At 41.1% G+C, this 12,645-nt stretch overlaps 1 protein-coding gene across 1 annotated transcript in view; it reads right to left on the reverse strand.

Moving 5' to 3' along the window:
- Positions 1 to 2,931: 2,931 nt before the first annotated feature.
- The window catches only part of LOC105928638 (tubulin tyrosine ligase-like family, member 7), a 56,116-nt gene continuing 46,402 nt past the window's right edge, over positions 2,932 to 12,645 (reverse strand). The window contains exons 13-15 of the mRNA XM_036141665.1: positions 11,433 to 11,539; positions 6,660 to 6,735; positions 2,932 to 4,668 (exon numbers count right to left, since the gene is read on the reverse strand). Of these exons, the coding sequence (XP_035997558.1) occupies positions 4,548 to 4,668; positions 6,660 to 6,735; positions 11,433 to 11,539 (304 nt within the window). The 3' untranslated portion in view covers positions 2,932 to 4,547. The remainder of the gene's footprint in view (positions 4,669 to 6,659; positions 6,736 to 11,432; positions 11,540 to 12,645) is intronic.

A 12,645-nucleotide genomic window follows, 5' to 3' on the forward strand; every position in this document is an offset into this window, starting at 1 on the left:
ATACAAGGGACGCGGCGCCAGACGGTCACCGCCTCTTTGCTCTCATCTGGTTTCAGGAGCCAAGGCAAAGGCCAGGGGGCTCAGAGGTCAGGCCCGGCATCTCCTCCGCTGACAGACAGGAGGAGGAAACTGTACAGGATGCTGCCGTTGTAGGTCTAAATAAAACCGACACTGCTTTCCTTCCACGAACACACACACACACACACACACACACACACACACACACACACACACACACACACACACACACACACACACACAGTCAAGCGCAGGGGTGCAGGTCCCGGGTCAAGATGGAACAAGAAAGACCGTCTGGGTACACACTCTCATTACAGTGGCGAGTGACAGGTCAGGAGTTTTGCCCGTCCACAGGGGCGTCTGCCACGAAATGTGATAGCGCTCCGAGGTTAAACTAGATAGCCGGAGAGCAGATCAAGTAATGGAAATCAGCTGGACAGGAAGTTTATAAACCATTACTGCTCTGCAGCACACGCATGTAAGGAATTTGTTCTACTTGATTTGCTCTGCTTAAAAAACAAAACAAAAAAAAAACGTTAATGCAGCATAACATTTTGTTTTACATAAAGCAAGAATAAAATAGAAAAGAACCGCAACCATTAATGGGGTTCATGTTGTTTTATAATAATACATGGTGTCACACAATTCTAGAGAAAGGAAAAAATAAATTGCTCAAGCCGTGGGGTCTTTACAGCTTGGACAGGAAGCTTGGTGATTCGATGATGTAGAATAGACCAAAAACAAACAAAAGCAAAGCTAAATAAAAAAATATTTAGACACTTTTAAATTACATTAATTATCTCCTTTATAATTTCTTTAATTGTTCAGATTATTATTTTTCTAACTGCAGCTAAAATCAAGCGTTCTTTTCTAAAATACTTTGGTGTTTTTTTTTCACATTTCACGTGAGTAAATGAAAAAAATCTGCCATTTTCTTTTCTTCTCAAAGTACAGTAGGGGCGCGTCAGCGTCTGTTTGACGGCCCGCATCTGGACGCCGGAGTGTCAGTTCTTTACTGCAGGGAATGAGGGTCAAAATAAGGAAGCCAGGCCTGTAAACATCATGTCACAGCCAGACAGCGGGCTGTCGAAGAGCGAAGGACCACACGAGTGTCCAATAAAACTCACAGTCAGATCTCGAGGTACATTTATACACCATTAAATGTGTCACTGCTCGGCAACTCATTATCTGTTTAGCCGGCAAACCCACGCTAGTTGTGTAGCTTTTGCATAGATATGGAAAGCTCACTTCTTAAGGGCGGTGAAAATATATGCTGTCCTCTTAGATGAGATGAGTTGTTCAGACTCTGCGTCTTAATGTGTTTTCCTGCTGCTGTGGCTCACAGTAGTGCAGCTAAAGTGAAGAAGGGTTTAAAGGTGCTCTGATGGTACAATGGTATTCTACGTACGGTGCACAACACACTTATTGGAAATGGATGTGTAAAAAGAAAGAAATTTAAATATATGAATCTTTCATTGCGGTAATTAAAAAGTATATGTCCCACAATAATTTTAATACATTTATTTAAAGGGGAAGCCAAACTGGTTAGCATCACTGACAATGATTTTCAGATAAATATAATTGAAGCTTTTCTGCTTTACTTTTTGGTTTGTCAAACTTTTAGTAATTCCTGATTTCCCATTCTGGAATGGGGGAACGTATGAAAATGTGTGATGTCGGTCTTGAATTGTGGCCCAGTGATGTCCACCACCATCCCCCCTCTGGGTTGAGTTGTGTGCGGAGAAAGACCCAGGAAGCCAGCAGCTCCATGGAGCACAGAGGCCAGGCAGCCCCCCCACAGGGACGCCCAGAGGACAGCAGAAGAGATGAAATCTATCTTCAGATTTGCTTTTCTAGCAGGCACCTGAAACATCTTGTGAAAATCTTGTTAAAATGCAGGCCAAAGTTGAAGTTTGGTTTCATCAGACCTGAACATTATTACTCCACAGGCTTTGGGGAGATTTTTAGCCAGACTCTTTTTTTTAATACAAGGATTCTTTCCTACAGGCATACTGCTGGCAGATTTTCATCCTACCAAGACTCTTTTTTTTATTATTCTAAACGTATGTCAAAGCTAAGATGATCAATTGCACATAGTTTATATTGAAAGAAACAAATTGTATTTGTCAAGCATGAGCAACTGTGGGTGTCAGCTCTGACAAAATGTTGTTTTACAAATCATGCTTGATTTGTAAAACAACATTTTTAAGCTTCACATGAGGTTTATTTTTATTGCAGTAGCACATTTATTTATTTATTCTGAAAAATCTGACCTGACCTTTTTCAAAAGCAAATTTTTTAAGTGTGTGTGTGTGTGTGTGGGGGGGGGGGGGGATACGCTTTAGAACTTATGGTTTTTATCAAAACCAGTGGCTCAAGTATGATTGGCACTCCCAACAATTTATATCAAAGTAACTGAATAATGTTTTTTATATATAATTTATACCAGATATCTTCTGGTGATTGGTGTTTAGAAATTTATAAGGGTTATTCTATGAATTAATGTTTAATTAGAGTATAAATATAACACAACACGGACCAATTTCTGTCGGCCACATTTCTTTCTTTTTCTCTTTTCTCCCTAATTTGCCTTTTCTTCCGTCCTGATTGGCTCACCTGCACCCAGCGTCATTCTTCACTCTTCCCTCAGTAGTTAAGCTCATTGGTTGCCTCATTCATTGCTGCATTTTTCTGTTAACTGCTATGTAACCCGCTGCCTTGTTTCTCTGCCCAAATTCCTGCCTTTTTTCTAGACCTGTTCCTCCCGGATCTTTACCTGTAAGATTTTTCATTTTATTATCAAAGTTTTCAGCTTCTACATTTACCATTTGCACTTGGGTCTTTCACAAACCTACAAACATTACATTCAGTTGCAAGATTTCTAATTTAATAAAGCAATAAACCAGAGCGTGAAATTGTTTAAACTTTTTATTGCTATGTAAAATAAAAAATCCTGTACATCCAATGAAAAAGTCCTACTTTTAAATAACGCAAAATAAATTAGGCAAAAATAATAATAATAATAATAATTGGTGTCATGAGGGGAATAAAATTCGGACACTTCAATTTTTAGTAGTTTTAGCTCAGCATTGCTGTTACACATGGGTTAAAAATCAAAAAAAATATGCTTACTCTACTGTTTAGTACAGACTATTGTTCTTATAAGTCATATATGTTGGAAGCAGAGTCCTAAACCTGTTTAGAAATGAGGTCCTGCATTGGGCCAAAACAAATAAGCCTAAAATGAAATCCGACATATTAATACATGTGTGAAATCCCTGGCACTTGTATCTCCAGTGCAGTGTGGACAAAGGCTGCAGCTGCTTCCCGGATAAATCCCTGCTCTTACAATGCACTAAGTGAGAGCAGATGAGTCAACTCACTCAGCCCGCTGAACAATCTCTGAATCGCGATGCACATCCTTGTTGTCCTCAAAACATCAGCACTGGGGAAAACAAATATAAAAGTGAAGTGTCCTCCCCCCCCCCGACAGCACAATAATTAATGACAACACAAAACTTCAAGTATATTCCACACGCAGCTCCTCTATAGATCTAAAGAGACTAAAGTCTAGGCATGCATTCTCTACTAATGTGTAGCCGCTTACGCTTTCCGTGACATACTGCAAAGTGCATATCAGCAGCTAGTGGGTGATCTTGGAGAGGTTTGGCTGTTCACTCTGTGACTTTAAAGCCAGCTTGTGTTCCAGGAGGCAAGAAAGGCTTGGCTCACTACACTGACATTCAAAACGCTTTAATTGGGCTGCACTTAATATCACACAAGTAGAAACAGAACCGTGTTGGCATTAAAAAAAAAAAAAAAAAAAAAACTTCCAACTTCTCTGCGCATCACGCCTCTCCCCATTAATTAATTTGAGCTGCATAATAAACAACATAAAGTGACTATTATTAACGTAAACCATTTGATATAAGTTGTGAAATAAATTATAATCTGACGACAGAAAATAAAATTACTAATTAGAGACGGCAAAAATAAGCTCTTTTACATCCACTTACTCAAATGAGTCAAAGCTCTGTTGATGTTTTTCCCAGGCTGTATTAGGTAGCAGCACTCACTGCATTTGTGAAATAGCTTACAAAATAAATAGTTACATAGATAAATAAATCTTGCATTGTTTAGTCATTGTTATTTCTTCCTTTTACAGTACCATGACTTGAAACTGTACAGTGAAATATAATACAGCAGTTACAATGAAGACAGGGAAGTGAAGCCACCCTCCGGTGTTACAGGTGCTGAATGGAGGGAATGGTTAGCTGGTCTGAACAAGATAAACTAAACTAAAACACTCCACAGTAATCCCAAACCGTCCATTTTAATTTTGCTGATCTTTCACCAGGCGATTGAGTTGGGTTGATGCCCCACCCGGTGTCCAAAGCTGCCTCAAATTCACATCCATACTGGGATTACTAAAATCTGAGTTTGGCTTGAGTGGGAGTCATGGAAGAGGTGGGGAGGTGGTTGAGGTCAAAAGGCGAGGTTTTTCGGCAGCCAGACTTGCCATGGTGACCTCAGAAGTGGTCCATCCTGGCGGCGAAAAGGCTGCGGGAGCGTGGCATGGCCGAGGAGACGCGGCCAAAGCTGGACGAAGGCCACTTCTTGATGAACTGGGAGGTCACTGGCAGCAGGTACCTGGACAGACGGACACAGACGAGGGATGGAGGGATTAGGGGGAAAGGATGAACATAATGAGAGGATTAGTCCCGCAAAGGTCACAATTTAGAGGTCGGGGCGCTTTGGTAGGTACAGAGACGGCATATTGCCCACTTTTCATATATCGGCCCAACCATTTATGGCCATCTTCATTTGCACAGCTCAGTTTTAATAATGGCGGGGGGTGATGTCAGGACATCACATAACCCCTCAGCTTTGGAGAAAAAAAAGGACAAAACGAAAAGGAAAATCTATAACTTAAAGACTGAGATGCATATTATCACAGGCATTTCATGAAGGACCGGTAGAAAGATATGCCGTTACCGTGATATCTGAGCTGTCTTTAAAAATATCAGGTCATTTTGGATTTCTTTTGTCATGTACAGTACAGTGCAGTGAAAACATGTTTGATGCCTTACAGTTATTACCATTTTTGTTACATTTAATTGTTTCAGATCATCAAACAGATTTTAATTTTAGACAAAACTAACAGTACTAAACACAAAACGAACTTTTCACATCATGAATTTATTCCTTAAGGGGAAGGGGAATAAAATCCAACCCAACGTACCCCATTGTAAAAAACTAACTGATCCTTAAACCTAATAACTAGTTGCCTTGGTGGCAACGACTTCAATTAAGCATTTGGAAAAACTGGAAACAAGGTCTTTAACGTTATTTTGGCGTGATTTTGGCCCACTTTTCTTTACAAAAAATATTTCAACAGCTGAATTTTTTAACATGAAAGGCCTGTTCATATTCAAGATCCTGCAACAGCATTTTGGTTGAATTTAAGTCCCAGCTTTGACAAAGACACTAGGAGAAACCTTCATTTTGTGATCACTTGGAGCTGGACTTGCTACTGTGCTTTGGATCATAAGTCAAATGTGCTTGAGCTTAAGGTCACAAACTGATGTCCAGACATTGTCTTTCAGGATTTTCTGGTAAAAAGCAGAAACTGTGATTCTATTAGGGCACATCATTCAGGTCCTGAAGAAACAGACTATCACATTACCACCACCTTGTTTCACGGAAGGTATGATGTTGCTTTTCTGAAGGTAAACACTTGTTGCACGTGTGTGTCGCCAGTTCCCAAACATTTTGAGGACCGTACTGATAGGCCTTTGTGTTATTTTTAGTCAGCAGTGATTTTAGCAGTGAAATTCTTCCATGGATGCCGTTTTTGCCCCGGATCTTTCACATTGTTGAATTATGAACACTGACCATAACTGAGGCAACTAGATTGTTTGTGACCTCCTGAGTGAATCCTCTCTGAAATATTTGGAGTAGTTGTGGTAAACCAGAAACTGGTGGGAAGGTTCAACACTGCTCCATTGTTTCTCCATTTGTGAACACAGGCTCTCCCTATGGTTCATCAAAAGCCCTAAAAAATGCTGTGGTAACCATTTCCAGATTGACAGATGTCAATGTCATTGTTTCTCATTTGTTCTTGAATGTCTTTAGATCGGGGCATGATGTTTTGCTTTTGGGCCAGGTTAGTTTTAATAGCTTCCTTTGCTCAGTCAAAAGAAATTATCACTTGGATATTGTGACTTTACTCAGGTTGTCTGTATTAAAATCTGGTTGATGATCTAAATATTTAAGAGTGACAAAAAAATTAAAGACAGAAAAAAAATTTAAGGAGATAAATACCTTTTTACAGCTGTGTAAAACAAACAGTTGATGTTGGTGTTCAATAAATTCAAATAACTAAAAGTAAAACAAAATGAGTAATTTTCTGCATATAAGCTAAGTAAATAATTAGCATAAATGTTAAATACAGAGAGCACTTTTCTCCAGTCCTGCTATTTGGATTAACTGTGCATGTGCCGTAGGAGTAATAAACTGTGATCCTTTGCGGTCTTTCCGGGTAATCTATCTTTTATTCTTTCTATAATTTGACCCTTAAAGTTTCTAGTATCAGGAACAGAAAATCCTCACCTATCGTTCCGAAGCATAGACGTCAGTACCTTTCTAAGACTTTTCTATGACACCTTCCACCGAGACAGAGCAGTGAGGCAGCTCCTGCTAACAGCGTTCCAGTACCTGAGAATGAGACCAGTGTCAGGTTGAGATAGAGTCAAGGCGTCGTGGAGGGTGGGTGGGTGAGTGGGTGGGTGGGTGGGTGGGGGTTCTGGACCCTTCTCCTGTCTGCCTGGGTTACTTTAAATAAGTAGGATACGGCTGTCAGAGTCAAATGGGGTGATCAGATCCAGGGCAGGGTTAACTGAAGCTTAATCAAATGTTGGGATACTTGCTTAAAACACAGGAGACAGGGAGTCTAAAAAGTCTCCCACTCTGATCAGTAGAAGCAGTGATTTACAGGCTTTTCCACAAGACTTATATCATTAAATTACACATTCAGTGGCCCCTATTTTTTTTTTTTTTACATCTTCAGCAGAGGATCTTTATTTAATAAAAAAAAAAAAATACATCTAATGCTCGTTTAGTTAAACAAGTACAATGGTCACGAGAAGGAGCTCCCTGTGGAAGTGTTTAAGATGTGACAATCTAATCAAAAGGAACCCACTGGGGCTGAGGATTAGAGCAGAGGAATAATATCTTCTTTAAAGCATGTGTAGTGATAGCACATTTTTCTCTGACAGCTCTCGTTTCTTGTGAAATAGCTCTTGGACAAATTAACTGAGCAGCTTCTCCCAAAGTCGACTGGAAAGGGAAGGAAAAAAGAGAAGAATTTGAAGAAGAAGAGAGAGAGAGAGAGAAAAAAAAAAGAAAAACGTCGCTAAGGGCATTCGTTTCAACACAGCCTCAAACCCAAGAGAGTTAGGAGGAAATTCATATTAAATTGATTTAGTCCAATGAGAGTGTCCTTGAAATAGCTTCAAGTGGGTTGTGTGGATCCCTCAAGCACATAGTCTTCATCTACGCCCGGACTGGGTGAACAATGGCTCAGTGTGACACTTGTTCTTAAAGTTCTCCACTCTAGCCCCTGAGAGGTGGGGAAGTTCTTGCTCTCAGCCTTCCATTTATCTATCTATTATGTAGCTTAAAGAGCATTTTTACCCTGCAATAAATGATTTCACACCGAGATTTAAATGTCACCCATGGATTGAATGTTGCCATGTTTTCTGTGTTTATTCCCTCTTCGCTCAGTTCAACGTATTCTTTCACTTCCCTCAATAAAGTTGCCGACATCAGTCAGCGAGGGAAAGAAAGAAAGAAAGAAAGAAAGAAAGAAAGAAAGAAAGAAAGAAAGAAAATATTGAACATCCATGAGTGTGTTCATCGCAGTTCCTCTGCAATTCACTTTGAGAATATTCAGCTCATAAAAAGAATCACTCTGGCGCTGGTGAGATGTGGGGGAAGGCGGGGCGCCCCTCACGTCCAAGCGGCTGCTGTCTCTGCAGGCTACATTTAATTGGACCCTCATTCCGCATCTTCCTGGTTCGCCCTCCTTTTGATCACGAAGAAGGTCTGGGCAACTGCATATGCGCTCAAAAGCCAGATGGGGAGGCCTGTTCATGCCTCCGTGCCTTTGCTTGAATCCATCGACGGAGACAGATGAACTACAAGATATGGTAGCGGATAGCAACTGTGCATCTCCTGACGGGCCGGTCTCTCGTCATCCACAGGGACGTGAATGCCACGGCGCATTAGCAGAAGGCCAGAGGAAAATAAAACACCATGACTAAGGATGGGAGGGGAGACAGCAACGATAGCTGATGAAATCATAAACCAAGAGGCATTAAGAGGCTTGAAGGTTATCCACTGTCTACATGGAGCTCAGCACCTCAATTAGCTGTAATTACTAGCACACTTTTCAGACAAATGAAAGTTAATAGAATTTGAAAACTTTTGTCATGATGAGAAAATTGTCTTTTGGCATTGGCAGTAATTCCAGGCTTAACAAGAAAGTCATTAGTAAGGCTATTTGGCTACTTCCTCTCATCAGCCCACACAGGCCCATTGAGGGTCCTCCAGCTCACGAGGCTTCTGACACACTTGATCAGAGCTCTTCACGCAGGAGGCAGGTGAGCAGGCAGGTGTGGTCAACGATGGGAACCCTGTGGACCCCAGTTAGTAGACAAGCACTGGCCCACACCGAATGCTGCAAAGAGGAGAGCTAATGTGCACCGCACCCTGGATTCATGAGGGGGAAGCCGGTTTTAAAGGAAAGGCCAGAGTCTACACAGGAAAATGGCTGAGTACTTTTTTTTTCAAAAGCTAAAATTATTTTCCTCAAAAAGGGCTGTTTTTCAGCTGAAAGAGTATAATTTAGAGAGGGACCAAATTTTATCTGTTTCTGGGTAAAATCTTCTTCAGTTTGAGCAAATTTTACTCGGATAAACATCCTGTATACAAAACAAAGTAAAAGTATCAATTCCCATCGGACTTAAAAGTATCAATTCCCATCGGACTTACTGCTAAAAAGTTCTGTCAGCGTGTACGGAGGGCATTTGTGGACAGGTTTAGCTCTGGCTGTATGTATACGGTCACTGTCTTGCAGTAAAGTAAACCTCCACCCCAGTCTCGAGACTTTTATAGCCTCTAACAGATTTACTTCCAGGACATCTTTGTATTTAACTTCATCCATCCTCCAATAAACTCTGACCAGCTTCCCGTTCTCTCCTGAAGAAAAGACGATGCCGACACCACCATTAATCAACTTGGGGAGCGTGTGCTCAGGATGATGGGCAGTGTTAGTTTTCTGCCTCACATTTTAGCTCCTGACCACAGCATCTTTTTCCTCACGTTTTTGCTGTGTTCACTAGATGAATCGTGTAAAAATTTAAACGGGTTTTCTTTTGAAAAAGGCTCCTCCTGGACAACCTCTCATAAGAGGCCAGATTTGTGGATAGCTGTATTGTCAACAGACCGTGGCACCAGAGCTTTGGATCTCGGCAGCTCCATCCATGCTCAGCTTGTCTGGCCTTAGTTTAGGTCGACAATCATGACTTGGTGGGTTTGCAGTTGTCCCATACGTTCCATTTTCAGATGATAAAATGACCAATGAGACGTTCGAAGCTTGGGATGATTGTTTTTACCTTAATACCACCTCAAACTTCTCTGCTGTGTTCCTTTTTAAGATACAAGAGCACACAGTTGGGGATCTGGGTCCGATTGGTTGGTGTCTTTATAGGGGTATCAGAGTGAAAGGAGTCTAATACATAAGTGCAGGGATACTTTTCATATTTTTATTTGTAGGACTTTTTAACCACTTTACAATTAAGCACTTCTTTGTGTTAAGACTATCATATTAAATCTCCCTAAGAAACCATCAAAGGATGTGGTTATAATGAGATAAAACTTTCGATACGTATCTAAAGTAAATAATAGACGTGTCACCCTTTGATTTTCGCCTGCTGTTTAAGATTATAACCTTTGCATTCTGAAAGGACATTTCATTGGCCGCAGTTATAAAAGCTGCCCATCACTAACCACTAACATTTTCATTGAGGTAAATTTTTGCCATAATTCACTTTTAACTTGTGAGTTATACAAAAAAGAAAATAAGAAAAATGACACCTATGTGATGAATTTGAATATTTACTAAAGAGACTTGAGTTAGTTCCTGAAGGTTGCTGCCCTGAAGGACCAAAAAAAAAAATCATGCTTTTTTTGGTATATGATCATGTTGTAAGCTGGTAAATATGAAAGGTAATACACCTGTCCCTTTTCATTTTCTGCAAAGCAGCATTTCAGAAGCACCTTGTATTTTAACACACCTCCACTGAAGTATCCAGGGTTTACATTTTCAGTTAGGGACTGAAGGACAGCTCAAGAGTACCTGATGAGGTTTATGTTTGGTTATTTATGTTTGGAACTTTGCAAAAGTAATTTTAATGTAAAAGACATGGGTAAGTCCCAAATATCCACATTTTCGTTAAAAACAAATGCACACAGGAGTCCATCTTGAGCTATAATATGGCTCCACGGCTCTTATAAAGACAGTCACTTGGCCGTTTGGATAAAAACACAGCTCAAGAAGTAAACTTGAGTGTCTAGAGAGAGGGATCACTACTGGGGCACGGCACAGGACATGAGCATGCACACCCACACACTCTCGCATCCACATAGTTTAGCCCGTCATGTTATGCATATGCAGCGATGAGACTATAAAATCCTAATTGCTTCTCAGCCATCTGAAGTGGCGGTCGTGGCTGGTGCGCGGCCCTTCGCATGCCTGATGGAGAGATGTGAGCCACTTGTGCTGTGGAACTGCAAACCACACGGTGTAAACCAAACTTCTTTTTTTTTTTTTTTTTTTTTTTCTCCTGTCATCCTGTGACAAGAAGAGAGTGGTGCTCAGGTTGATCATGACACGAATGCGGTGCAGGTGACGCTCTCAGTTTCCCACTGAGGCACTTGTACCTAAAACGTACTCAGGCTACAGTAGGATGCTCTTGATTAAAGCATTGTGTGAAAGAGGTTGTGTCATTCAGCCCGTTTGCAGTGTTGACCGAAAGTGCTCCAAACAGTCTGAATCTGATTTCTTCTCCTTATTTTTTATTTTTTTTTTCCTTTGGAATACTGTTTGAACGTTTAGGGAGAAGATTGCAATCACCAAACTGCCCTGTCGTGCTATTATAATCTCAATATGGCCATTTTTATGCTAATAAGAGAAGGAGAAGGAGATCATGCCAGACTGTTGGTTCTGCAGCCAAAGCGACCATCGTCGAGCATCAGGCTTTCGCTGCGATGGTGAAGCGGTGGCAGCAACGGAAAGCAGTGAGAAGAAGCATTGTTGCAGGATGGAGGGGCGAACTGAACCAAGCAGAGACCTGAGTTGAGGGGCGAAGAGACGGAAGAAGAGGAGGTAGAGGAAGCAGCAGCGACAGCAGCAGGAGGGGAGCCATGGGCGGAGGTTGGTCCAGCAGCGAATGGAAAGCTTTTTTATACAGAGATATACATATATAGACAGAGGAAATAAGGAGAGACAGACAAATGCAAGCTTAAAGCTATCCAGAAAGGATACCTTCAGCAAACGTGGGGTTCAGAGCACGATCAGATCATATCGAGAACATCTTCACATGCACATACTCGAAATTAGCTTGAGCAAATTGTAAAACAACATCCCGACAAACAGAGCATAAAGACACCACATTCTTTTTTAACAGTTAAGGTTTTTATACAGTAGAAGCAAAGTGATAGCTTGTTAAAATATGTTCAAGGCTTATGAATCATGTAAAGTGAGGCCGCAGGAAGAAAAAAAAAAAAAAAAACGAAGCTCTCTCGTAAGGTCATTTGCTGCTCAGACTCATCTGGGCTCTAATTGAATTAAGAAGGCCTCCAGGGGCCCCAGGCTAACCTGAGCGCTAATCTGTGGGCCATTATTTCCTGTTAACGGCACGCTCCCTCTCTCCCTCTCTCTCCCTGCTCGGCTCCCGCCCTGTCTGACGGGCCCACAGCATGTGTGATTTAAAAGTTCACTCATTCCAAACCTGAGCCGCTGTCCCCTGTGGCGATCGGCGTTAAAAATAGAACGAGGCTGATTTTTACTTGTTTGTTTTATCGGGGGTTGTGTGAAGAAGATGATGGCTGCGAGGCTCCGTAGAGGGGCAGTGGGAGAAGCGGAAATGTTTCCTGAAAGAGGTTTAATGATGATAGCTGTATCGACGCGCCGTGTTTGTCAGTGCTTTCTAAAGGGAATTTATTACTTGGCACTTTTGGGGTTTCAGACTGGTTTAATTACCACTCCACTTTGACCTAAATACCAGATTAAAACACCAAATAAATATTCATCAAGGATGTTATCTTTACACGTGTTCAGCACCGCGGTGCTCTTCATTCATCGTCTCTGTGTTGTGCTTATTATGTGATGTATTATTATTATTATTATTATTATTATTTTTACAATGTTTTATCCAGCCAGAACATTAAAACCCCCTGCATGATACAGCATAATGAGCTGGACACAGGGCATCTGGGACTGTCTTGTGATGTCATGTTTTTGGTGCAGATTGTAAATACAAAGACCCAAGGCCTCCAACATTA

Source organism: Fundulus heteroclitus, chromosome 9 (genome assembly GCF_011125445.2).
Source record: "Fundulus heteroclitus isolate FHET01 chromosome 9, MU-UCD_Fhet_4.1, whole genome shotgun sequence".
Classification (NCBI taxonomy): Eukaryota; Metazoa; Chordata; class Actinopteri; order Cyprinodontiformes; family Fundulidae; genus Fundulus; species Fundulus heteroclitus.